Here is a 25,318-nt window from a genome sequence, read left to right on the forward strand (position 1 = left end):
CACTAACTAAATCCGTAAAAATAAATGACGCTTTCAAATTTTAAAGTTAAAGTATTGTTAATTGATTCAAATCAAACAAATTGAAATGTTAAGTAGTAAAATTAAAATTTCAAAAATTTGAATAGCTAATTCAAAATAGTTCATAGTCCAAATAAGTTTCGTACATTTTTACCTAAAATATAATATGTTAACTTTATATTGTGCGCCGACACTGTTTTGCACTGCACTACACCAACCGTCCCTAGAGAAAGTGGCAAGAGGTTTGGTGGTTGGTATCCGAGACCCAAGTTCGAATCCTAATTTATTCACATTTCCAGCTAAGTTTATTTTAAATGAAATAAACAAAGCGGGTAGCGTGCTACCTATCTCTCAAATATATATATATATATATATATATATATATATATATATATATATATATATATATATATATATTTTTCCGGTTAGGTTTATCGAAAACTAATATTTTTGTTTTCCAATTTTATTTTTTAAAAAATAAAAACACTAGTTTATCATAAAATACGAAAAAAAGAGATTTCAAAACCAATTTTTCCTAGAGCCAACAGGGGAAAAATTAGAAAAGGGATTTTTCAAGAAATTTTTTTTTCTCTAAAAAATCTTTTCCAAACTTTACCGGAAGAATCAAACAAGCAGGTAAGGTTTTTGGGAGACAAATAATGATTCAATAGCATCATTTTGAAATACCCATACTACTACTGCTCTGTTTTATTTTACAAAAAAAAAGAAAAAAGAAAAAAAGAAGATCACTCTCAGCTTAAGAGTCATTAATATAGGACAAATAAATTCATAAGCACACCATTTTCTCTCTCATCAACATTAGCAGTGAAGAGAGAAATTCCCATGAACTATAATTTACCTATGCATATTGTTCAAATTTATTAGTTATTTATACACCACAAGTAACACACTCAACAAGCTGTTGCTGATCCCTTTGCTTCTTGGTACAATCCATCAATGCATTCCTACAATCATTTTCCACCTTGTCATGAATCCAATTCACTTATAAAAATGTTAGATACCATGCAACATGACAACAATTTCACTCTGCTAACCTTGTAGTATTTGAGCAATTGAGGCCTCTTCAACTTGAAGGTTGGGGTGATCAAACCTCTCTCGATGTCGAACGGCGCCGTCTCTAGATAAACAGCTTTCAACATCTCGAATCCCTTCAGCTGCGACATCGAATCCGATGTTAGTTCCTCGTTTCCTGCAGGAAATGTGTGTGCAATGTATTGTACTACCTCGTGTTTGCGCCCGGTGGTATTGAGCTCATCTAAAATGTGCTTTTTCGCCTTCGGGTGCTTGCAAATCTCCTCAAAGTTACCAATCACATTGTTTGATGCGGCCCAATCTTCCAACGGCTTCCTCTCGGGGACGGCCACGCCGACGAGGAAGGACTCGAAACTGTTCCCATACACCCAAACCTAAATGCACCGCGCAATCGACATGTAGTTAGCCCGAGTATCTAGATATTGAGTCTTGCTTTTTCGCTAAGACTAATGTTGCTTTGCCCGTACCGATGCGATTAGAGGGCACTGCATGTACGCGCTCTCGACATGCTCGACCGCAACGTATTCCCCTTGGGACAACTTGAAGATGTTCTTCTTTCGGTCGATGATCTTCATTGCGCCATCCTGCTGCCATTCTCCAATATCACCTGCATACACCAAAGATTATAAGCATTGTTCATTGAGTGGAAACAGACACATTTTTTTCGCGAAGAGGCATATTTGCAGAAGCATACATGCGAAAAACCTTATGTTTCTCGAGAAAGGAAAGGAATGAAACAGTTTTGTTTACCGGTGTGAAACCAGCCATCGATGAGTACTTCATCCATGAGGTCCGGTCGCTTGTGGTAGCCAGAGAACAAGGTAGTACCCCTCAGGCAAATCTCTCCGCGCGGTAGCGCTTGCGACAGTGCATTGTACCCCATTTCCGGTACAGACTCGAGCCGAGCCTCAATTGTAGAAGCAGGGACCCCGACCGTCCCTACCATCGAGAAAACATTGGCTATCGACGTAAAGCACCCGGAACAGCTCTCAGTAAGACCTGCATATGTACCACAGCATCAACACTTTTAACTCTACTTCATGATCATTCCCGCATATGCCTTAATTCGATCGTTTTTTATATCGGCGACTAAGGGAATTTTCTCTTATGATTGAAACTCAGGGGCTAACTTTCAGTCCAATATAAGGTGAGATATGCTGAGCAAGATATTCATGCATCTAAACAGGCCCTAAAGCAGTAGAAAGGTAATTGTACTCAAATTGTTCGACAATGAGCACCGAAAGGATTATACCATATCCTTGTACTAAGACGCAGCAACCGACGACTCTCAGAAACTCTTCGACATGCCGAGGTAGTGGCGCAGCTCCAGATATCAAAAGGCGGATTCTGCCGCCTAGTCCTTGCTTGATCTATATTTATAGGAGGATAACGATGGCGATAAGAAAAAGGAAAAGAAAAATACTATACAGGGAAGTACGTAAAACGGAGTATAATGCTAGTAGAACTACTTTGTGGAAGACCAGCTTGTCGAAAAAAGGCGATGCTTCATGCTGTTTCATCCCTCTCTTCAAGTTTCTCAACTTTCTAGTGTAAACAAACCAAAAAGAAAAGAATATGCGCCGAATAAATCAATGATTACTAGTAAGGATAAATGAGATGCTGCGCACATAGCAACGAATATTGAGGAATTGAATCAGGCAAAAGTCGTGTTGTATGGCTCACTGCTCATAAGCAATTTGAAACAGCATCTTCGCTAACACGCCTCCGGTGGCGATTTTATGATTGATACCTTCAATTCACAGAAATTTCATGATTATTATTAATACGATTGGCAGAAGAAACTGAAAGAAAGATATCAATCAGCGTAAGGACTAAACCTGCGTATATGCGGTCATAAACACGCGGAACGCCACAGAAAATTGTTGGTTTCAGCTCCTGAATATCATCCATCAAGTACCGAACATCCTGTGTCATGCCGTGGACACGGAATTTGCAACTGATTAAATCTTGATCAGCAATCAAAGGTATGATTGATCAGATATATCGGCTAGAGCAAAATGAAAAATAGCTCATACCCCGCGCCAGAATCCTATGGAGGCGCCCTTGTAGATGCAGTAATTCTCAATTATCTGATCGAATATATGGGCCAGCGGAAGGAACGAGAAGTACGAGTCTTCTTCGGTCACCTATTTTGCAGGTAGATAACAAGCCATAGCAATGATATGAATAATTCAACAATACATTCGAAAGGAACCTTCTTAAATGCACGCAGAACTCAAAATCAATGTGATACTAAATGAAGAGAATCGCGGATATGGGTGGCAGAGAATTACCACTTTATCTGTTTCCAGAAGAAGGTGTTCAGTATTCATGACCTGGGCTACGACAGCGCTGTTTGTTATCAGAACACCCTTTGGATCTCCTGTGGTTCCGCTCGTATACATTATCGTGCAAATGTCGTCCTTGTTCTTCGCAGGAAGTCGAGGATTCGAGTTGTCCTGCGCACGAATAGAGTGTCACTCGAATCGAAGCGACGAAGTTCAAGAAAATGTTCACTTGAGGAACTTCAGGCAAAAATTGTCAGACCATAGGATGGAAGACTTACCGATGAAATGAACTCCTCCCAAGAGAAGCAAGATGTTCCCCATTGGCCGGCTTCCTCTTTTTGCGCACTCGTCACCCCTCCGAAACTAACAATTGCTAAACACGGAATAGAAACATCATTACTTCAAACATTGCAATGCATATATAGGAATTGACAAACAAATTCGCTATATATCCAGCATACTCTTTAGATGCGCACCGCACCTCGGAAGGCACGCCAATATCTGAATAACACAAAAAGTAACAGGGCCATAAGTATTGTATTTCTGTTCTTTTATCCACAAAAATATACTGAAATGTGCAATAGTTGAACACATCAAGAAAGAAATAACCAGCTATTAAACTTGTATTATCGCAGAACGAACTACCGACAGAAACTACAATTGCTCAATGTGTTAAGAAAAAAAAAAAATCGAGCAAAGGCTAAGGACTTTTAACATTACTTTCTTTTTACTTCTATAATAGAGCAAGAGTATCACAGGAGATCAAAAGAAATGAAGCTTTTCTCCGCATTATATTCATAAATTAAGTAGCATGAGAAACACAGATAAAATCATAAAATTACACACCTTGTTCTGCTGCAGCACTTACATATACTTATTGCTTAAAAGCTAATCGTAGGCGTAACGTATTGGATAAATTCAAAACCAATAAGAAACTATGTAAGAAGTGATTGTATCATTGACAGAGATTGTGATGGAAATTGAGATGAATGGATTAGCTTACAGATGGTATCTTGATTTCCTGGACAAAAGCTGTAGAGATTTCCGCATGGCCGATGATGAACTCGACTGCGTTAGCACCTGCATTACATTTAATAGCGGTTTAATTCAATACAATTACTAATGATTATAGTGTGTGCTCAACTAAGCTCTATGTCCAAGGCTAGTTAGGAAAAGAAAAAAGAAATTAACTCCATGAACAATATTTGGCATCGGTAAATTTCTAACAATGGTAAGTCAATGTCTCATTAATTGCTTACTTTTGCATTAGTATAAGAATAACCATCAAAATGTCAAAAAAAAAAAGGATTCAAATTACAGCAAAAAAGGAAAAATAAAAAAAAGGTTTCTCATCTTGTAGAAAGAGTGAAAGCCACACACATACCAAGGGTATCATACAAAGGAACATAGACAATTCCTTGGCTGGTACAAGCCTGTGGAATATACAGAACAAAACTAAAATGTTATTTTCTTAGGGAAAAACAAACATTATATGGTACACAAAATAACACAGTTAGTGTTTGTAGTGTCACATGACATGATCTCCTTAGAAGTTTTATATTCACCTAGAAAAATTGTTGGCATGTAGGACTAAGAAATATTAATCACATTTCTCTCTCCTCCTACACCAACTATAGATTATGTTGATCAACCAGTATAATTAATAGTCCCATATGCAATAGGAAGAATTAATACTACACTGTGTATTATGTGCGAAGATCTCTACCTATCAGTATAATCTTTTGGATCGATTTGAGACCCCAACACCATATCAGAGTCATTATTTTTGATAAGTTACTATTGATAGTAGATAAATAATATTTACTATATGTTTTCTATTCATTCGGTGCATAAGATTACTATTTGGTGGTGGTAATACTATTATATATCTAATAGGTAAAAAGTTAATAACAAATTCTATTCATTTACTATGAATAATAAACTAACTATTATGTATTATACAAATATATATATTCTAACTTCTAGCCTTTTTTTATTTTTCTTTTTATAGAAGCTGATATTCACACATCTAATATTTGACAAAGGCATTGCTAATATTTTGTAAGGGACAAAATAGTCATTTTAGTAAGAATTTCATCAGTTTCTATCAAAATAATTATAAAATTTAGAAAAAAAAAGAAAAAAAGAAAAGATTCACCTCCATTGCAATCACCCACTCTGGACAATTAGAACCATATATTCCACAGCGATCTCCCTTCAAAAATTACACATCTCATTAATTATTGTTATTTTTGTATAATATTATTCAACAATTCATTAATTTGAAGCCTTAATTAACACTCGAAATGCTTAATTTTGCTTACCGGGTTGATGCCACAACTTCGCATGCAGGATCCAATTTTCATAACTTTATGATACACTTCCTCATACGTTTGCCACACATAAGTACCAACCTAATACATAACATTATTACATGCTAATTAGTAACCATTGCACTTTATTTTTATTTTGATTTTTTCTACAATGAAAAGGAGGAAAAAAAAAAGGGGGTAACATTAAAAAAATTGCATCAATTTTTGCCTTACATTTGTCTCTAACTCAAATAAGTTCAAAGTTTGAGATGATTTTAAATTTACATATGGTATTAGCTAAATCGTTAAGTAAAATTTGTCGTTTGTTGACTCATTTTAGTGAAGTAACTAAATTCAACAATTATCCCATATTTTTGGACCTATAAAACACGTACGCTACAAAATGCGTAGTAAAAAATGGTATAAATTTTAATGTAATGGAATAATTAAAAAACTGCCTAAAGTATAGGAAGAATCTTTATAATTCACCCTTTTTCTTTTTCTTTTTTTTTTCTCAACATATTATAAACAAAGTTTTTATGAGTATCCACACAAATAACAACTTTGATCATCCAATTTATATATTAACTAAAATAAAATAATCTGAATTGAACTATAGTTAACAATTTTTTTAAAAAAGCCACTGATTTTAATTACCTTGCCATTAACAACTTGCCTGTGACCAAGCATTTGGTTCTCTGGGTATCTCTTAACTGCTCCACTGATTCATCAAAAGAAATAAAAAAAAAAGGTTAAAAAATCAGTAAAAAGTAACAAAAATTGATGAAACATATAATTAAACCAAGCAATTTAAAATGCCACAACTAGCTATGTGATTTGAACACAACACAACCTAAAGAAATCCCATGGAGACTCAATCCCTTTGGGCATTTCTAGGAGACCATTTTTCGCGTAAATGCTCCGATAAACCGGCCCGGCCGAGGGGCGGTTTCCGACCGCCGGCGTCGGCTCCTCCACCTTCACTGTGTACATTGTCTCCATGCAAATAATTTTCCTATAATTTCTTTTTATCTCTTTTTTTTTCCTTTGTGATTTTCTCTCCAAGTGGTGCTATAGTGTGTTGCAAAGGAGAACATGTTGAGTGATGTGTTTTGGCAAATTTAAGTGTTTTGGAGAGAGAGAGAGAGAGAGAGAGAGAGAGAGAGAGAGAGTTGGTGTGGGAATGGAGGCAAATTTAACATGGTGGGGTTGAGTGGGTCAGGTTTTATTTTAGTCCTTAAACTTTCAAGTTCGACTTAAACTCTTAAACAAGTTTCATTTTTGCTATTCTGTACGTATATTTGCTATTAAAGAACAAATTATTGGCCGCACCGCACTCCGTGCGTTTGCAGATTTGTATACCATCCACTCATCGATCCTTTATTACTTCTCAATTTATAAATTCATGGCGTACGAATATACAGATGAATTAGGTGCATGTAACAACTTAATGTTACGAAAAGTTTAGGATATTGAATATTGAATTTAGAAATTTGAAAGGCAAAATAGAATTTGAGTTGAAGTTCAGGGACTGAGAAGTGCAATTTACCCGGGAAAAAGGTGTATAAATTCCCAACTAACTTTTGGCGGCATTTATGTAATTTTTCTTTTTCATTCAGCCTTTACAGCAGTTGGTGGTGGTTGCATTTATTCTTTTCCAGCAATTCAATTTTAGCTTATCCATTTCCAGGGCTGTAAATTGAGCTAGTCATTAATAATTAAATGCAAAATCACAAAAATATATATATATTTTTTCGTACAGCTTAAATTCTTTTAAAATAACCTGTTGCCGATGTGGAACGGTTATTCAGAAATGTTATTAGGTTAAGGACCGCTAGTTGGTTAGTGACGTCAACATGACGACATAAATATTTATTTATTATTTTTAATTTTATTTTATATATATTATTTTGGTGTATTACTTAATTATAAAATATTAATTTTTGGACCAAATTAAGTAGATACAAGTTTCAAGTTTTACTTTTTATAACACTAATATATACTAATGGAATATAAAATCAGCTAAGTTGAGTTTAAGTCGTTGAATTTTAATATAATTTAATTAAAAAATTTGACCGATTTGATCAAAATCGGACCGGTTGTCGGTTTGATGGTTTAATGCCGGTTCGAACAGTTCAAAATAGTTTCTGACTTATCCATTTTAAAGGGTTGAATATATCCGCTTTATAGAATTAGTCAGAGTCGGATCGGTCGAACTGACCAATTAGACCTGATTTTTAAATCGATCATTGCCCGTTGTTTCACGTGATATTTATCTGGTTCGAGTATTGGCTTGACTCAATTGGTTCATTTAATAATAAACAAGTTGAGCTTGATCATAGCTTGTTCGTGTTTGGCTCGACTGAGCCCAAATACATTACACGTAAAAAATATTTGAAACTCCTTAAGAATAATAATTTTTGTAATATCTTTTCTAAGATAAGTTCTAAAACAATCCGGTCGTGAAAGAGTGCTCCCCCAATACTTTGAGGAGCAACTTGAGTTCGACTCGAAACGAAATGAGTTGGCTCGAGCTAAGCTCAACTGAGCTAGCTTGCTTGTGTCTCGACTTAAAATGATATGAGTTTACTCGATCTCGACTCGATCAAATTTAGCCCGCCCGCTCTTGTTCAGCTCATTTACACTTTTTGTAACATGACCATTGCTAACCGTTGAGATGCAAAAAAAAAAAAAAAAAAAAAAAAAACTCTTTAGAGCCTATAATTAATTTCTGGGGTTTAGCCTTATTAATTTGTTTCAACACATTTCCCAAACAAATGAACCCTCCAAAAATTGCATTGGTCTCTTATTCAACCAATTCAAACGTGTAACTTAGCCTCTTTCTCCAAAAAACAAAAAAAATAAAAAATAAAAGGAAAAAAAGTTTAGATAGTTTAGTGATCATATATATGTGATCGATCATCACCCTGCAGGGATTGGTACATGCACTTTAGGCAATCTCAAACTAAGCTTGAATTGATACACGGCGTCGCTGTGCGCGGGCCAGCCACCGACGGGCACAACAACTGCGGTGCCGTGGGCGAAGGTGAACGACTTTGTCCCCCCCACCACTCTCAGCCCCTCTCCGGCACCCTCGTCGGCCTCCAAGCTGAGACTTCCACGACACTCTGGTGATATGTCCAACTCCAAGTGTAAGATATTAAAAGCCGCGAGTGTCGAGCCGTCCGTGGAGAGGAGGAACCCCCGAACTCTTCCGACAACACGCGATATGCTCTCAGGGCCCGCCGTGAGATCACGACGGAAGACGAACGCTGTGCTATTTGCCTGTAGGCTCCCTCCCTGCAACAGCAGGTCGGGGTCGGTCAAAATGGGGTGGTTGAACGAAAACTGAGTAGTCCTACTAACATAAAGGGAAAGTGATAAAGCGGATAATTGGTCGCGATCGTGCCACGGCTTAGAGGGAAGGGGCGAGATGGTGGCGAGGAGGATGACGACGAGCACGGCAGCTGCGACGGCGATGAAGAATATAACCTTGGCTAGCATATTGTGGCCTTATACATTGCTAGGCCGAATAGCATGAGAATGAGAAGAATTTTCTCTTTTTTTTTACATAAATACTAATTAATATGATGATAAATATGGTAAAGAATATTTGGTCACGCTCGTTGCACTTGCTCCAATATTGATGCACCACTTCATAATAACCAAACCACTATTATCTTTAGCTGTGCGAGCACATGGTTTCCAATCAAAGGGATGCTAATTATTAATGCTTGTAGTACAAGAGTAGGTGCATGAGGTGTCTCCCAACACCAACAGCTGGAGCAGTTTATTTGCTTATCAGAGCTAGTTTCGCCTTACCGTAACATGCACGATTATTCAGTGAATTATTATTAGAAAAAGTACTCTACTGAAATTGTTTCAGGCTTATTTTCTCGACTTAAGTATAGATAAAAATTAGACCAAATGGATAGAAAAAATAATATTATTTTATACTGCCTTAAGCATTAACTCGTATGGTATCAGCATAAAAGATCTCGAGTTTAAATTTTACTAAATTTTTATAAGTATAAATAATTGACCGTCGTTCTTCCGTTGCTTTTGTTTTTTCCTCTTTTCTCTCATTTTCTTTTCATAGCATTCGAAACTGAGTTGACGATCCTAAACAAACTTTTCCACTCCATCCATGCTTTACCTAATTAATCTAAAATTATGCTCCAATTAGCTAGATATATTATTGGAAATGAAATACATGGATAAAACAAAAGCTTCTTTCTTTCTTTTTTTTTTTAAACTTTGGGCTCGGTTGTACCGTTGCTGCCACAATGCAGCTGGTCCAAGTTTTTGTGAAATGAGCCTTGACCACTTTGTGTGGCCCAAAATTTACTCCTCGTGGCCCACATGACGCGCGATTCAAATTCAAATACAAAATTCAAATTTTTATTTGAATTAAATATATGCATATGTCTCCCACTTGTCCCTCCTATTTTTCACTCAAATTCTTCAACTCCCAGAAGAAACTATATGTCTTACACTTTATTTTCTCAGCTTGTTGTTCGCGAACCAGTCCGTGTTCAACTTGAAATGGGTTTGAGGTCGACCATTCGTTTAATAAACTAATTTATTATTCGCGAGTCAATTCATGCTTGACTCGTTTATTAACGGGCTAAAAGCGAGCTAGCTTTTTCAGTTCGATATTTTAACGAGCTCGCATAAGTTGGGTCTTTCAGCTTGATATTTTAGTTCAATATATTAATGAGCTAGCACAAGTTGGCTTTTTTAACTTGATATTTTAATAGAGTCCTGTCGAATACGACTGCCCCAGCTCGCACATGCTTGGCTTGTTGACCGTGGTAGTTTCAGCTATATTGTTTCTACGTCTATTAAATGACTCACCCATTTTAACTGGTTAAGCACTATAAATACTTAAGTAAATGAATAATTACTTGTGTAGCCTCGTTATTAAAAATATCTTTCCTGTTAATACACGTTTAGTCATCTCAGATTAAATCTGAGTTAAATTTTTACTTTTGTTAGATGTCTCATTTAAAGAGTAAATAAGAAAAATTAGTGACGATAAATGTGTATATTTAAAAAGATCAATTGATAATTTTATATTGATAATGATTGTCCTTAATAGTTTACTAAAACTTTGAAATCTTAAAAAGTATTTTTAATATTAATCTTTTAAATGAGTAAATAAAAAAATATGAAAATTTTCAAAGATATATGAGCAATTGTTCCTAAAGTAAAAAGTAGGACGGCTACTGCACCATACGTTTCGTCCTTGGCAATGTCAAACACTGGGCCACTTAAATTAGCCCAAGTGGCCCTCAACTGCATCAAAGTGGTTTATTTTTTATTTTTTATTTTTTAAATTTTTGTCCCCTCGAAAAAAAAGAGAAAAGGCTCAATCCTCTAGGCTAATAAGAACCCACCAAGTAACCTAATAATAAAGAGCTGGGCTCGGTCCGGGTCGGGTCTAAGTCGCCGCGCGCGGTCGAAACAAATCCGAACCACCGGTCATACTCGGCCTGGCCCACTCGACCGAACCCAACAACACGCAATTTGACCAGACCCGATTCGGAAATTGGCTCGCCGACACTATATCAAGCCCATTGGGCTCCCCAGCCCATCCCCAAACGAAACCCTCGCCTCCTCTCTCCCGCACCCCCCGACCTCCTCCCCCTCCTCTTCCCCCATCTAGGGTTAGGGTTTCCGACGGAGGCTCCGACCCCTCTCGATCTCTGCGGGATCTCTTTCTCCCTCTCCGTTGAGTTCGAGCGCATAACCCTGGTAAGAAGAACCCTCTCCGATCCCTCTCCTCCTTCCTTTTCTCAAAAATTTAGGGTTTTTCTCTCCCAGATCTACTGCAAATCGGAGTTTTTGTAGTTTTTAGGGTTCTGTGTGTATTTGTGTATGTGTGTGTTGGAGATCTGCTGAGATCTACTAAAAAACGGGTGATTTGGGAGAAAGAAGAGATCCGGTGTAGAACGTAAGCCCAATTTCTTTGTTTTTTTGTTTTTTTTCCCCTTTTTTGGGTAGCCATGGGCTGTGGAGTTGTGGAAATTGGAAGAGATTCGGGGACTAATTTGTAAACTTCCGCTCGATCGAGAAATTTGGGGAAAATTAGGGCATCTAATTGGGCCTATTTGGGCCGCATATGCGTAGAATGCCCTAGAAGCCCATTAGATCGGTTTTACAGGGCGTTTTAGCGTCCCATTACCCACGTTATGATTGTTTTGTAGGCGATATTATGGGCCCAATGGGCCTTGGGCTTTGAAATTTCCCGTTGTAGGGTAAAAAAAAATCTATGGACCTCCCTGCATTATGTGTAACTTTGCATGCAATTACTATTACTTTTTAGGGTTAATTTCATACAAGTTCTTGCAAACATAGTGAATGACAAATATATCCCTATAAAGTTCAATTTTTATATGTTGTTCCCGCAAAAGTCTTCATGGTTTTAAATATGTTTCTGCCGTTAGAATCCGTTAAAAAAGTTTAGTTAACCATAGTTTAAATACCTAACTTTGGTTAGTTTTTGACATTTTTACCCCTCTTATATTATACTATTATGGTTTTTGGAGGGTCATATTTGTGATGACAAAATTGAAAATATAAATAATTCTCTAACGGTAACGAACCAGAGGAACATATTTAAAATTTTAGAATTTTTATAGGGATAACATATGAAAGTTAAACTTTATATGGATATATTTGCCATTCACTATATTTGCAGGGACCTGTATGAAATTAACCCTACTTTTTATTAGCACCGATTGAAACTTTTGAAATGTGGAAAGTTTAGAAAATATATATTTCATGAACTTTGTCCGACTGTTGTTGCATTTCATTTAATCCTACTCCAATAATTTTGAATTAAATGGATTGAGAATTTATATGTCATCTTGGATAATATTCTATCGAGAACTTTAGTATATAACTAGTATTGATGCTTTCGATGGTGAAGTTATTATTAAGGAATGTGAAATGACTGTTCATCTTCAAAAGCTTAAGCTATGTCAGAGAATGGTGTTTTAATATTTTATATTCAATACACTCCGTCGTGTCTAGGCTCGAAATATTTTGAGAGGGCGAAAATGTGGACTTGACATAAATAGGAGGAAATTAAATGAGAACTAGGGGCTTTTTGGAATTCAAACTCCGGACTTAGCGCTCTGATGCCATAGTAAAGAATGTGAAGTTAGACGTGATGCGACATTATTATAGGGCGAAGATGTGGACGTGAATTAAATGGGAGGAAATTAAATGAGACTAAGGGCTTGGCAGGATTCAAACTTAGGACCCCCACCTTCGATACCATATTAAGGAATGTGCAACAACCGTTTACCTCCAAAAGAATAAGCTACTAGAAAATGGTATTTTAATATTTAATAGTTATTGCTTTTGTGCATCTTCAGATGGTCGATTTCTTATCAGAGTGGATATGAAGAACTAAAATGCCGAAACACTTCTTATGTGGCATTAAGATACTAGTATATTGTTTTCCCCTTTGATGACTCTATTTGAGAGGAAATCATCCAACATATTGCGATTTAGGCAACTTATATTGCTTTATCGGAATTGAGTATATAGAATTTTGAGTGCAAAGTGTGAAATATATGGCTCTATTTGTTAGGGTGACACTTGGACAGTAGTTACTCCTTTTAAGTTAATTCTGCTGATATGTAGAAAAGGGTGTGTGCTGAGGCGTGCAGGTGTGCCGTGTCATTTCGGAGGCACACCAGTCAACAGCATGGCAATCCTTGATCACACTATTTGATCAACTGTTCTGTTTTATGCATAGCATGTTCTTTGTAATTTAGGAAAAGTTAGGAGTTATATTGAAATCAATAGAACTCTATAGAAAATACACAGCTTACCTTTGTTAATTTGGAGGAATGGTAATTCCAAAGCTAAATTGGTTGCGCAGGATTTGCTGGTTTTGACATTTATTTTGGATGTGCAACTAGTTATGAATGAAGGATGTGAATGCATGGGCATTCTAGTTTTTTTTTTTTTCACGAAGATTTCTATTTTATGAAGTTTTTTCCCCACAAGGAACATTGTTCTCATGGGAACCTTTTACATGGTTTTAGTTTTTCTACATGCATCTCTAGGTTTATTGCTAGATCATACCAAAGGTGGAGTGATTTGTGGGAGAACAGAAGACTCTTGAATCAAGAATCCCGGGAAACTTGATAGTAAAACACATAAACTGTTTAGACACAGCATGGCAGAAGCCAGTGACACTGAACTAGTTAGTAATGAAGAAGTGACCACAACACCGACAGGCAGGCGCAGGAGGAAGAAGTCGATTGTCTGGGAGCACTTCACCATTGAGGCCGTGGCGGGGGGTTGCACACGGGCCTGCTGCAAACTCTGCAAGCAAACATTCGCATACAGCTCTGGTTCGAAAATTGCAGGCACTAGCCATCTTAAAAGACACATCACATTGGGCTCCTGCCCCAAAATCAAAGATCAAGAAAGGAAGCACCTGGCACTCACTTCAGGTACAAAAACTGATGGAGACATGTCAGACCCACCACCCAAGAGGCGGTACAGAATATCTGGCTTTGCTAATGCCTCATTTGATCATGACCGCTCAATCAGGGAACTTGCAAAGATGATCATCGTGCACGACTACCCGCTTCACATTGTCGAACACCCTGGTTTCCTTTCTTTTATCGAAAGCCTACAACCACGGTTAAAAATGGTAGATGTTAATGCAATTGAAGGAGAAGTTCTAGCCGTTTATCAGTCGGAGAAACAGAATCTGATGCAAGTCCTAGGCACTATACCAGGTAGGATCAGCCTCACTATAGGCCTGTGGACTACAAGCCAAACTCTTGGCTACGTCTCGCTGGCAGGGCAGTTCATCGATAATGATTGGAAGTTGCACAGAAGGATGCTCAATTTCTTGATGGTGTCTTCTCCGCATTCAGAAAATGCACTCAGTGAAGCCATTGGGTTTAGCCTTTCAGATTGGAATTTGAAGACCAAGTTATTCACCATCACCTTAGACAATAACTGCTCGTCACACGATATCTACAGTGCAAATCTCAGAGATCATCTCTCTAACAAGAATGCGCTTACCCTCAAAGGTCAGTTGTTTGTGGTGCGATGCTATGGCCATATTTTGAACGTAGTTGCTCAGGATATAATTGCATCAATTCATGGTATCATATACAATATACGAGAAAGCGTGAAATTCGTAAAAGCCTCTCCGGCACGAGAAGAGAGATTTGCAGAGGTAGCCTTGCACCTTGAAATCCCAAGCACGAAGACCCTTTCCCTTGATGTAACTACGCAGTGGAACACAACTTACCTCATGCTGCTTGCTGCTTTGGAATACAAACAAGCATTCACTGTCTTGGAAACTTGTGACGATCACTACAACGAAGCACCATCATCCGATGACTGGAAGAAGGTGGAGACTGTTTGCATATTCTTGAAGCTTTTATATGACTCTGCAAATGTCATCATTTCAACACCAGAGCCAACATCAAATATATTCTTCCACGAAGTGTGGAAAATTCTCCTAGAGCTGAGTAATGCGATATCGAGCGAAGATGCTGTGGTAAGTGGGATTGCTAAAGAGATGCACGAGAAGTTTGACAAATATTGGAAAGACTGCAACCTTGTATTGGCAATCGCGGTGGTTATGGACCCACGTTTCAAGATGAGGCTTGTGGAGTTCAGTTTCTCCAAAATATATGGTGCGGACTCAGCTAGGTATGTCAAGTTGGTTGATGATAGTATTCATGAGCTTTATCAAGAATATGTTGCCCAGCCACTTCCATTAACCCCAGCTTATGTCGAACAAGGGGAAATGAATAACATTAATGTCACCGAGAATAATGCCACTGAGAGTAATGCCACCGAGAATAATGATAATAATAATAATAATCAGCCAACAACCCCAATTCCTACTGGGGACGGGCTTCTAGATTTTGATCTCTATCTCTCAGAGATGGCCATAAACCAACCGACCAAGTCCGAGTTAGAACAGTATCTGGAAGAGTCCCTCCTACCGCGGATCCAAGAGTTTGATATTCTGAACTGGTGGAAGCTCAATACTATCAAGTATCCGACACTGTCAAAGATGGCTCGGGATGTGTTGGCTATTCCGATCTCCATGGCGAGCACGAGCTCCTCCATATTTGGCACCGGAGCGGGTAACCGAGTGCTCGACGAGTACCGGAGCTTGTTGCGGCCTGAGACGGTGCAGGCGCTTTTCTGTGCGAAGGATTGGCTTCAGTACTTGCCCACCGGAGTGGAGCCACCGTCGTCGGCCGTCGTCAAAATGGAGATCTAGTTCATGCCCCAAGTGTTTTCCTCTTTCCCTCGTCGCCACACCATGTTTGGCATGTATAAGTTAATGGCTCAGAATTCTATGACAGGAGGAGGATCTAGTTTCTTCAGCGTTTTTTTTTTTTATTTTTCTTGTTGGGAAGCGAAGTTGTGTTTGTAGGTTTTAATTGTGTTGTTGTAATGTTTGGTCAATCTATTAGAGACTTGGATGTTAGGAGAGTAATTAGTTACTGTTGTAATATTACATCTGCTGGTTTTTATTGCATGTTATAAAATGATCATGGATACTGTTCATGACTTACTTAGGAGCTTGTTAAAGGATGTGGGTTGATGATATGTGCTTTTATTGCTGTGATAATTTGTTGTGGGAAGGGCATGAGCACCTGCACCGTACCAGCAATTTCGAAACTATTTCGCTTAATATCATAGCTTTTGAGAAATTATTATATGGGCTATGCTTAAGTGTCCTCTTCGAATTTGTTTTTAAAAAAAAAAAAAAAAAAAAAAAAAAATTGTGTCTGAGCTCTATATGGAGATATTGTCAAACATCATCACGATATTTTGAATTTTTTTAATTTTTAAAATAATTCTTTTAAAATTTTATTTGACTAACCGACCTAAAGAATCCAATGAATCGTTTATCGTCTTTAGAAAGAGAAGAATGTTTCGTCGTTTTCATATTCTTTTTATAAGTTATGAGATTTTTTTTGAGCTCATTAAAATTGAATGAAAATTATTAGAATTTTTATTTAATTGTTACAATTATATGAATAAGTTGTTAAGATTATATATAATCTGATTGTTAAAATTATATATAAAAAATAAAAAATAATAAATTATTCATTATTTTATTTTTTTTTTCTAAAAAAAATTGATGAATCATTCACGGTCTAAAAAATAACGTAAAGACAATGAATCACTCACCGTCTTCTAAATTGCATTAAAAGAAAAATAATTAACCCTTTTTTTAATTTTTGTTTAATTTATACTAAAATATGATTATTTAAATAATTATAAATTTTGAAACGGGTAAAATTACAAAGAGTCTCCACCAGAGTCAACCCAGTAATCACATCCTCGACATAAATGATGTAATGAAAGTATGAAACTGAAGTAATTTGAAAAGGCAAGGCACAAAACATTACACATGTTTTGCTATAAAAAAAAGAGGAGGGGAAATATAATATAATATTACATCATGACTGGGAAGGTCTATTTATTGAAACCACAGCACTTGTCAGATCGTCAAGGAAACTAACAAAACCACGTACACACATTTCTTTATTTAAAGTTTTAAACCTTTCTGTGCTTTCATTACCATTGAAATTAAATTTCACTCAAAGCTTAATAATGTGTATAAGTTCAGAAAAGGGGATCAATATATTATGCGTCAGATCAAGGAAGGGGCTTCATCTCCTGCTTGATAGCTGCAACAAGCTGGTCGTAAGCTTCTCCCCATGCATTCTTCATTTCCGGGCTCCACATTTCCGGCACTGCCTCCTTTATCACCTCCAACAGTGCGAACCGCGTCACCTGCGATGCACCCATCACAAGAATCAGTAATCATCAATCAAAGCGCGCGCTAACAAAATAAAGATTTATATTTACAAAAAAAAATACAAGAAAGTGAAATAGAGATTCAAGAACTGGTTCTATCCACCGCAATTCAGCATCTATACATTCTGCTGTTACTGCAGCTTTTATGTTCAGAAACCGATCGAACATAAAGCTGTACAGAAATTAACCAATCTTTTTGACCTCTTCTCTGTAGAAAGGAATTAATGAATGGCGAGAAACTTTGAGAAGAACATTGCACTGGATCCTACCTCAAAGTGTCCGTCGACGACACCCGACTTGTAGTGCATGGTGCCGAGCTTCTTCAGCGTCGTCTCTCTCACCGTCACCTTCCCTGCTTTACGGAGTTGCGCTGCTGATTCGCACGTCTGTTGAGAATCAAATAATGTACGCACATCCATTATATCTTTTCGATCGCCAAAAACAGAACAATAGCGCAGAGATACTTGAAAAAGAAGAGATATGAACATACCATAACAAAAACCGACATAGCATGGGCCTTGAGCTTGGGGTTCTTATCGAGCGGCACGTTGGAGTCGCGAAGATAGGGGAAGAGCTGGCTGGCCGACGGTGCAATTTCGAAGATCCTAACAAATACACATACGCATATACGTAAACATATAAGTATGAAGCAATCAACTAACATGCACATTTACATGCATATATATATATATATATTTACGTACTTCAAGAAGAACTTCAATCCTAACTCCGCAGCGTTCTTCTTCATCACCTTCCATGATTCCACCACGAGCGCTTCCTGCTCTACGGTGAATCCTCTCGACTCCGATTTGCCGCATCCCTCAGATAGAGCCATCTTCAAGAATCTTCGTAATTTTACCTCTTGTTTTGACTACTAGTATAGATATATATATTTATTAGTTCTATTTTGTTGATGCATGTACAATATATATAGTGGTGCTAGAGGTGGTGCAGAAGCGGCTTTTCGGCGAAGTGGAAAGGCAAGCAAGAAGCAGAAGCAAAAGCAGAAGCAAATTCATAATTGGATTGATTAGCAGTTGGGCAGAAACCATGGGCTGAAAACCATAGTGGGTGGATTTGTCTTACACTGTTGGCTGCCAAGCCGCCAATAAAGAAAAGTGCCTGCGGAAGAATCCTGGGATAAGTAATAAATTAGTTGAATATGTACATCGTTATCTTGCTGATCTTCGGCTTTTCAGGATGTCCAAAGGGCCAAATGCAGACCACCACTGTAATGTGTACTGTTTGTGCTTTTAGATTCGAACCGATAGACTGATCGACAACAGTGATTCTGTCATGGCGAAGCCACCTCATGGGATTTTTATTACCTTCAAATGTAATTTCTTAGGCAAACTTTTCGAATGAAACATGACAACATCTGACATATATATAGCATCCCAAAATTACAATTTATATGCCTCCTTTACTTTTACAAAAGCGGCATATCCTCAATTATCTCCGGTCACTGGATCAAACCAAAGCTCAATGAAAGGCTAATCGACTTTCTTACACTCGTCATTTTGAAAATCACCCACGTTAACGGGGCCAACCGATCAAAACTAACTGATTGTTCTTACACCAACAATAAAATTTGTCGGAGGTTCGTGCGCGCATCAAAACTGATATACGTGTCGGTCTCTGCGAAACTAGGCCATCTCCGGCTCTTCAGCTCTTCCCCTTCTCCACCTTCCTCTTACTTACCTCGTCAACGTCGACAGTGATGCGGAAAATGTAATCCTCACTCTCCATCTCCTCATGCAACAAACTGACGGTTGGAGTGTCGACAAACCTCTTGCTTTGGATCCGCTCGCTGCTATTCGATATTCTCTTCCCCTTCCTAAGGGTATAGAAGAAATAGTGGAACGCTTCCCCGAATGTGTCCCATTCAACAGACCACGTTAATCCTGGGGCTTCTAAGAATGGCCGGCGCAAGTGCGGCTGCAGAGAGAAAAAGATCACATAGGGAAATGAAATGAGGAAGCACAGAGATCAGGTATCTTTCTACCTGTCCAAAGGTAATGGAAATGAAAGTGCCTTCCGGTTTCAAGACCTTGTGAACTCCTTCGAGCATTTTCGTCACCTTATTTACTATTTCAGGATGGGGATTCCACGGATCGCCGCTGTCCACGAACAATACCTCCTTTCAAAAGGAATGCTTATGCATGAGTAGTCTAATGGAAGCATTTGACAGATAAGAGCATAAGAACTATAACACCCAGGGATTCATCAAACTAATTCTGATCACTCTAGAGACCTCGAAAATAACGTGCTTCATTATGCATGTTAACCGCATTCATTAGAGAGAAAAATCAACATTTTTTTCTTAGGAAGGATAGGATGAGAAAGTTGTGGAGACTGATGCTCCCCGCATGTAAAACTGGAATAGAGGACAAAAACATGGTAAATGGCACCCATAACTTAGGTTAAAAAAAGAGGGGCAAAATAAGTATATAAGAGCATGGAATTAAGCATCACTGTTGATCTCCCGCATTGGCCACGCCAAGCCATCCTCTCTCACTAACGGCAAGGTCGACAAATCAAGATTATTATTTCCCGCCCTTGACTTACTCGAAAAAGAGAAGAGAGAGCAACATATTTTTTGGAGAACAGCTCGTTAGAGGTACGGCAAAATGCAAGGGAAGAGAGGAAAAGAAGAGGTTACGGAAAGCTGGAAAGGAAGATCCTAATGTAACTCTTGCTGTTTCTTTCTTTTCTCTTTGTCGCTTCACAAAAAATTAAGGAAAGGAATGAAGGGTTTCCCACTAAGAATAACTTGTCTAAGAGGCTGGATTTGAAAGTCTTCTAAAACAGGGATCTTCGAATGTAACATTTCGATCGCACATCAAAGAACACAAAAGGATCAAAATAAGACATTATTACTGTTACGTGCTCAAAATTTCCTTTTTCTTTTGCATCAAAATGAGTAATTAGAACTTAATAATGAGCCTACGACCACAAGAGCAAAAAAAGATTGGAATTGAAAACGGAGATGGTGAGGGCGCCTCAGCTGACATACCATTGTTCCTTTCTCAATCACTATATCAAAGGATTCGGAGTCAAAAGGCAGGTCTAGCATGTCGGCGACAACAACTTTGATTCCTGCAAGGGAAGAGAAATAGCCAGAGTTCATTACTCGGGAAAGAGTATGACAAGCTCGTACTTAAGCGCATGTTTGTCTCCACTACAATTGTTCGATAAAGTGCTAGAAAAAGCATTATCTTAAATTCCTCCATAAAACTTTTCTATTCGCCAGACGCTCCATTACAAGTAATTGCAACCGAAAGCAGAAGCACGTCCAAACAATCCTATAATAAGTTCACTCTAATCACTTCTCTCTATAGCAGAATCAGAAGGTGCAGGAGGGGAACTTCTTCTACTATTAGGCCTCAAATTTTTTTTTTTTTTTCCTTTAATCATTTCTGCTACAGCAAAAGCTCTAAACTTTGATAACTGCAACTAGAAGCAGAAGCGGAATCAGGTTACCGCCGAGGCCCCGATCCGCCAAGCGCTTCCGCATCCTCTGGACGGCGACGGGGGAGAGGTCGACGCAGGTGATGTCGACGACGCCTTCGCGGCGGAGCTCCTCGCACAGCCGCGAGTTCCCGCTCCCGAGCTCCAATACCTACCCAGAAGCAAAAGAAAATAGAAAGAAGGAGAGAAAGAGAAGGTTATCAGCCAAGGGTTTAGGGTTAGGGTTAGGGTTAGGGTTAGGGTTTGGGAGGAAGAGGCGTACGGAGAGGGAGGGGGAGAGGAGGGGGCGGAGGAGGTGGCGGAAGTGGGAGTAGTCCTTGCACCACTCGTAGTGCTCCTCCGACGAGAATCGCTCGTCCCTTTTCTCGATCAATTTTTCCCAATTAAAACAAAAAAGGAAAATTAATCCCATAAATTTAAAAATAAAGCGGAAAAAAGAGGAATTATAAGAAAAAAAAAATGGTCACCAGTAGCGAGGATCGAGATACGCGGCGGCGGTGCCCGGCGCGACCTCCGCCACCTCCGCCGCCGCCGCCGCCGTGCGCTCGTGACTCTCCGCCGCCGACATTGTCGAAACCCTAGCGGCCAAATTCCTAAACCGAGGGGGACGGGGTTAACACGCGACGCCTCGTTATCGTGCCCCAAATTGCTGGACTTGGTCCACCACGTCACCCGTTGACTGCCTGGTCAAAGTTCCACATCCTCACAACATCAAAAAAAAAAAAAAAAAAAAATGGTGTATCGCGTTGAATCACTGGTGTTCTGGTTATTGCTGGCCTTGAAGATCAATTAAATCCCGCTCTGGTGGCGACTAATAACATCGTGTGGAAATTGGATGCGAATTAGTGATTAATCTTGTTTATGAGATTAAAAAATGTAGTAATTATAGCATTTGTAGCTACAAGAAATATAACTTTTTGGCGTTTGTATGAGATACGTAAATAAATAGAATCAGTTTATCCGTTTTTGATTACACGATACAAAAGAATACAATTTTTGGTACATTTAATTTCGCACGTCACAGGATTCACCTCGCAAGCGATTCCCTCCCACTGCTGAAGCTTTGAGAATCTGACGAGCTGTTCCAGCTCTCTAACATTGCAGATACTTTCGACAGAGACTGAGCAACTTCTCCCATACTCGGCCTACTCCGCGCGTCCCGCCGTAAGCATTTCTCAATCAATTCAACCATAAACATCGCTGAATCCACAGTATAATTCCATTCCAGTGATTGATCTATGAATCCCTTTATCTCCTCCCCCGCGACGGTTTCTCCTCCTCTGAGCAGTTCAGTTACAGCATCCCTTCCTACTTCAGAAGCCTCCCTCCCCGTGATCATCTCCATTAGAACAACGCCAAATGCGTAAACATCGATTTTGGGGGATACCAATCCGTGCTCAATGTACTCTGGGGCCATGTGACTGCTCTTCCCCACGATGTGCGTCGTCAGCGCGAAATCTCCTTCCTCCTCTTGCGCTGGTCTTGCGCGGCTGAAATTCGAAATCTTAGCGCGAAAATTCGAGTCCAGAAGAATGTTAGTGCAGCAGATATCCATGTGCACGTACGCGGGTTTACAGAAGCTGTGCAGGTAGTGGAGCCCCTCGGCGACATCTAAAGCCACGAGCACTCGTCGGCGCCAGTTCAGGGCCGCAGAGAAACCATCACTTGATTTGAATAGCCATTTGCTCAGACGCCCGTTTTGGGCCTGTTCATGCACAAGGTACCAGTAGCCTTTGTTGAAGCACAGGCCATGAAGCTTGTTCAAGTTGAAGTGACTGATCTGTTTGAGTACGCTGATCTGCGCAGTCACGTCTCCGTCCACCTTTCGGACGGCGACGGCCTCCCCGTCGAGCACGGCACGATACGACGACCCCCCGTCGATCTGGCGCTCCGAGCTGAAGTTCTCCGTGGCGGTCTTCAGATCTCTGAACTTGTAGATCTTAAGAGAAGGCCTGATGCCGGAAATGCGGGATCGAATGTCGCTGGACGAATCAGCGTTGTCCGCAGTTACGATCGCTGGCGGCGTACTTCCCCGATCGTCTTTGTAATTGATCTTGGATTCGTCTGCGCGGATACCTCCGTAAGTTCTCTTCTTGCTGGCCTTCAGAATAGCAAGAACCAGTGGTGCAGCTGCTGCTACAACAAGAGCAGCTGCTGCAACTCCAGCCACTGCAAAAATCCAACCGCGCTTCGAGCTCTTGTGCGTGGGGGGAGACGCAGCGGTCAGGGGCGGCGGGGGCGGTGAAGCGCTTATGAGCTGAGACGCGTTGGGCGGATTACTGAGAGGAATGAGGAGAGTGGTGAAGGGATAGATATTATTAGAATTCGACAACGCATTAGCATCCAAGATGCTCTGCTGCTGCACCCCAAACATTCGGCTGATGATGTAAATGGTATCGCCGGGATCGACCAAATAACTCATCAAATACTTCACGCCATTGCGGGTCTGATTGCTGGAAGGGCAAGCGCATCGCAGCGGGACGGTGATATTCGCTCCGGATAACACGAACCCGGTGGAGGAAATGTTGTTTAGATTTCGAGCTGTAATGGCCTGGCACGTCGACAGCGCCTGAAAAGTGTTGTTGGCAATCAAGAAAGCGGTGTCGCCGCCTTTCACGGTGTAAGGCGCGTCGGACTGGTAGTAGCCGTCGGAGCAGGAGCAGGCGACAGGGACGGAGAGTTTGGCGCCAATGGGGAACGCGGAGGAGGCGCTGGGGAGGGAATTGGATTGGGAGAGGAGGGAGGGGTTGGCGGCAAGGAGGGATGAGACGGCGGCGACGGAGTCGTAGGGGGGGAGGGCGCGGAAGGTGAGGTAGGTGGAGCAAGATGGGGAGCGAGGAGCGCAGAAGTAGCCGAGGAGGGAGGTCGAATTGTGCGGGTTTTCGCAGTCTGTCGTGGCGAGGCCCTCGTAGGGTTGTTGGGGGTGGACATGGAGAATGGTGGAGGAAGAAAGGAAGAAGAAGAGGAGGAGGAGGAAGGAGGGAGAACGAGGAGCCATTAGTGTTTGAGGTATATGTGGGGGGAGGGAATGGTGGAGTTTGAATTATCAATTCAACAGGGCAAAATGTATGATACTCCACATGGTATCAAGATATTGCATTTTAGTTTCTTTACTNGCGGGTTTTCGCAGTCTGTCGTGGCGAGGCCCTCGTAGGGTTGTTGGGGGTGGACATGGAGAATGGTGGAGGAAGAAAGGAAGAAGAAGAGGAGGAGGGGGGATGGCTAATAAGTATGTATGAGTAATTGTAGAATTTGACTTGGGAGGGAATGGTGGAGTTTGAATTATCAATTCAACAGGGCAAAATGTATGATACTCCACATGGTATCAAGATATTGCATTTTAGTTTCTTTACTTTTCGCCTATATTAATCCTATTCTTCACTGACGGTCCTTAAGGCAAAGAGCAAAGGGCTTGATGGTTGGTACTTGAGGTTCTAAGTTCGAATCCTAGTTGATTCATATTTCTAGCTAAATATATTTCTAAATGAAATAAACGAAGCGGGTAGCGTACTATTTATCTCTCTCTCTCAAAAAAAAAGAAAATCCTATTTTCTGAAAAATAACCGGCGGCTAGCCTAGCGGTTGTTATTCGGATTGTTATTCTTAAGATTGGAGTATAATTTCTAGTTCTGCTTTCACTTTTTACAGAAATATGTTAATTACTTTATTGAAAGGAAAAAAAAAATTTATTATGTAAGAGAAATATATAATTTTCTATATTGAAGTGTTTTAAGTTAAAATAAAAGGACCAGAGTGTAGCATCAAGATTGTACAGGGGCCAACCATTACCTTTTGACCCTTTTGATTAAGGAGCCATTGTGGACTCTTTCTTTAGTCTACTTTAGTAAGGTCAAACACTCAAATGCTAGAGAAATGTTTTTCAAAAAGAATGTGTTTGTTTCCTCAGTATGAAAATAAAAGAGTTTGAGGCTCATTAAAAATTCATCTCCCAAGAAATAAAAAATAATAGAAGGTGGTGGGGTTGATTGAGACATGCATGTAACTCTTCCTTGTATACACTTGTTGAAAAAACTCGTGCATTGTTTACTATTTCAATGTGTTCAATCATGCATTGTTGAACTAAAACTTGTCAAACCTTTAAAGCAGATCATGATGCTTCTTTTTATTGATTTACTTTTAAGTAAAATGTAGGGTTAGTACCACTATTGTCCTGTATTACAAATTTATCCTTACCACTTCTTGCTGTGTATAGATTAAAACGCAACAATCATTAAAGTTTAGAGATTAAAATGTGTAAATAAACAATACATAGATGAACTTGGAATGTGGAGATAGTACAAGGACAATTCGTATATTTTACGTTTTATATTTTCTAAAGTT

At 39.4% G+C, this 25,318-nt stretch overlaps 6 protein-coding genes across 7 annotated transcripts; 1 reads left to right on the forward strand and 5 right to left on the reverse strand.

Moving 5' to 3' along the window:
- On the reverse strand, positions 679-6,833 carry LOC109718060 (long chain acyl-CoA synthetase 2). The gene is made up of 19 exons (XM_020244062.1): positions 6,525-6,833; positions 6,329-6,392; positions 5,684-5,773; positions 5,518-5,574; positions 4,744-4,792; positions 4,363-4,439; positions 3,821-3,860; positions 3,638-3,732; positions 3,366-3,530; positions 3,108-3,218; positions 2,910-2,997; positions 2,755-2,821; positions 2,541-2,616; positions 2,324-2,441; positions 1,822-2,070; positions 1,539-1,678; positions 1,263-1,445; positions 1,074-1,193; positions 679-983 (listed from the first exon to the last, which is right to left on the reverse strand). The coding sequence occupies exons 1-19, from the start codon at positions 6,671-6,673 to the stop codon at positions 930-932; spliced, it is 1,992 nt and encodes a 663-aa protein (XP_020099651.1). The 5' UTR covers positions 6,674-6,833; the 3' UTR covers positions 679-929.
- On the reverse strand, positions 8,457-9,327 carry LOC109718764. Its single transcript, XM_020245167.1, has one exon. It carries the CDS (start codon positions 9,173-9,175, stop codon positions 8,594-8,596), a length of 582 nt encoding a protein of 193 aa, XP_020100756.1. The 5' UTR covers positions 9,176-9,327; the 3' UTR covers positions 8,457-8,593.
- On the forward strand, positions 11,255-16,285 carry LOC109718310 (zinc finger BED domain-containing protein RICESLEEPER 2-like). 2 transcript variants are annotated; one of them, XM_020244484.1, is made up of 2 exons: positions 11,255-11,428; positions 13,735-16,285. In XM_020244484.1, exon 2 carries the CDS (start codon positions 13,869-13,871, stop codon positions 15,951-15,953), a length of 2,085 nt encoding a protein of 694 aa, XP_020100073.1. In that variant the 5' UTR covers positions 11,255-11,428; positions 13,735-13,868; the 3' UTR covers positions 15,954-16,285. The 2 variants fall into 2 exon arrangements, with proteins under 2 accessions (XP_020100073.1, XP_020100072.1); XM_020244483.1 differs by having other exon boundaries at positions 11,256-11,428; positions 13,756-16,285.
- Positions 17,042-18,701, reverse strand: LOC109718734 (hemoglobin-2-like). Its single transcript, XM_020245124.1, has 4 exons — positions 18,211-18,701; positions 17,997-18,111; positions 17,776-17,892; positions 17,042-17,482 (listed from the first exon to the last, which is right to left on the reverse strand). The coding sequence occupies exons 1-4, from the start codon at positions 18,339-18,341 to the stop codon at positions 17,345-17,347; spliced, it is 501 nt and encodes a 166-aa protein (XP_020100713.1). The 5' UTR covers positions 18,342-18,701; the 3' UTR covers positions 17,042-17,344.
- On the reverse strand, positions 18,844-21,590 carry LOC109718733 (endothelin-converting enzyme 2). Its single transcript, XM_020245123.1, has 6 exons — positions 21,445-21,590; positions 21,240-21,336; positions 20,990-21,128; positions 20,523-20,605; positions 19,512-19,646; positions 18,844-19,444 (listed from the first exon to the last, which is right to left on the reverse strand). The coding sequence occupies exons 1-6, from the start codon at positions 21,543-21,545 to the stop codon at positions 19,172-19,174; spliced, it is 828 nt and encodes a 275-aa protein (XP_020100712.1). The 5' UTR covers positions 21,546-21,590; the 3' UTR covers positions 18,844-19,171.
- LOC109718467 (lysM domain receptor-like kinase 4) lies at positions 21,928-23,975 on the reverse strand. The gene has a single exon (XM_020244723.1). The coding sequence runs from the start codon at positions 23,973-23,975 to the stop codon at positions 22,005-22,007; it is 1,971 nt and encodes a 656-aa protein (XP_020100312.1). The 3' UTR covers positions 21,928-22,004.

Source organism: Ananas comosus, linkage group 12 (genome assembly GCF_001540865.1).
Source record: "Ananas comosus cultivar F153 linkage group 12, ASM154086v1, whole genome shotgun sequence".
Taxonomy (NCBI): Eukaryota; Viridiplantae; Streptophyta; class Magnoliopsida; order Poales; family Bromeliaceae; genus Ananas; species Ananas comosus.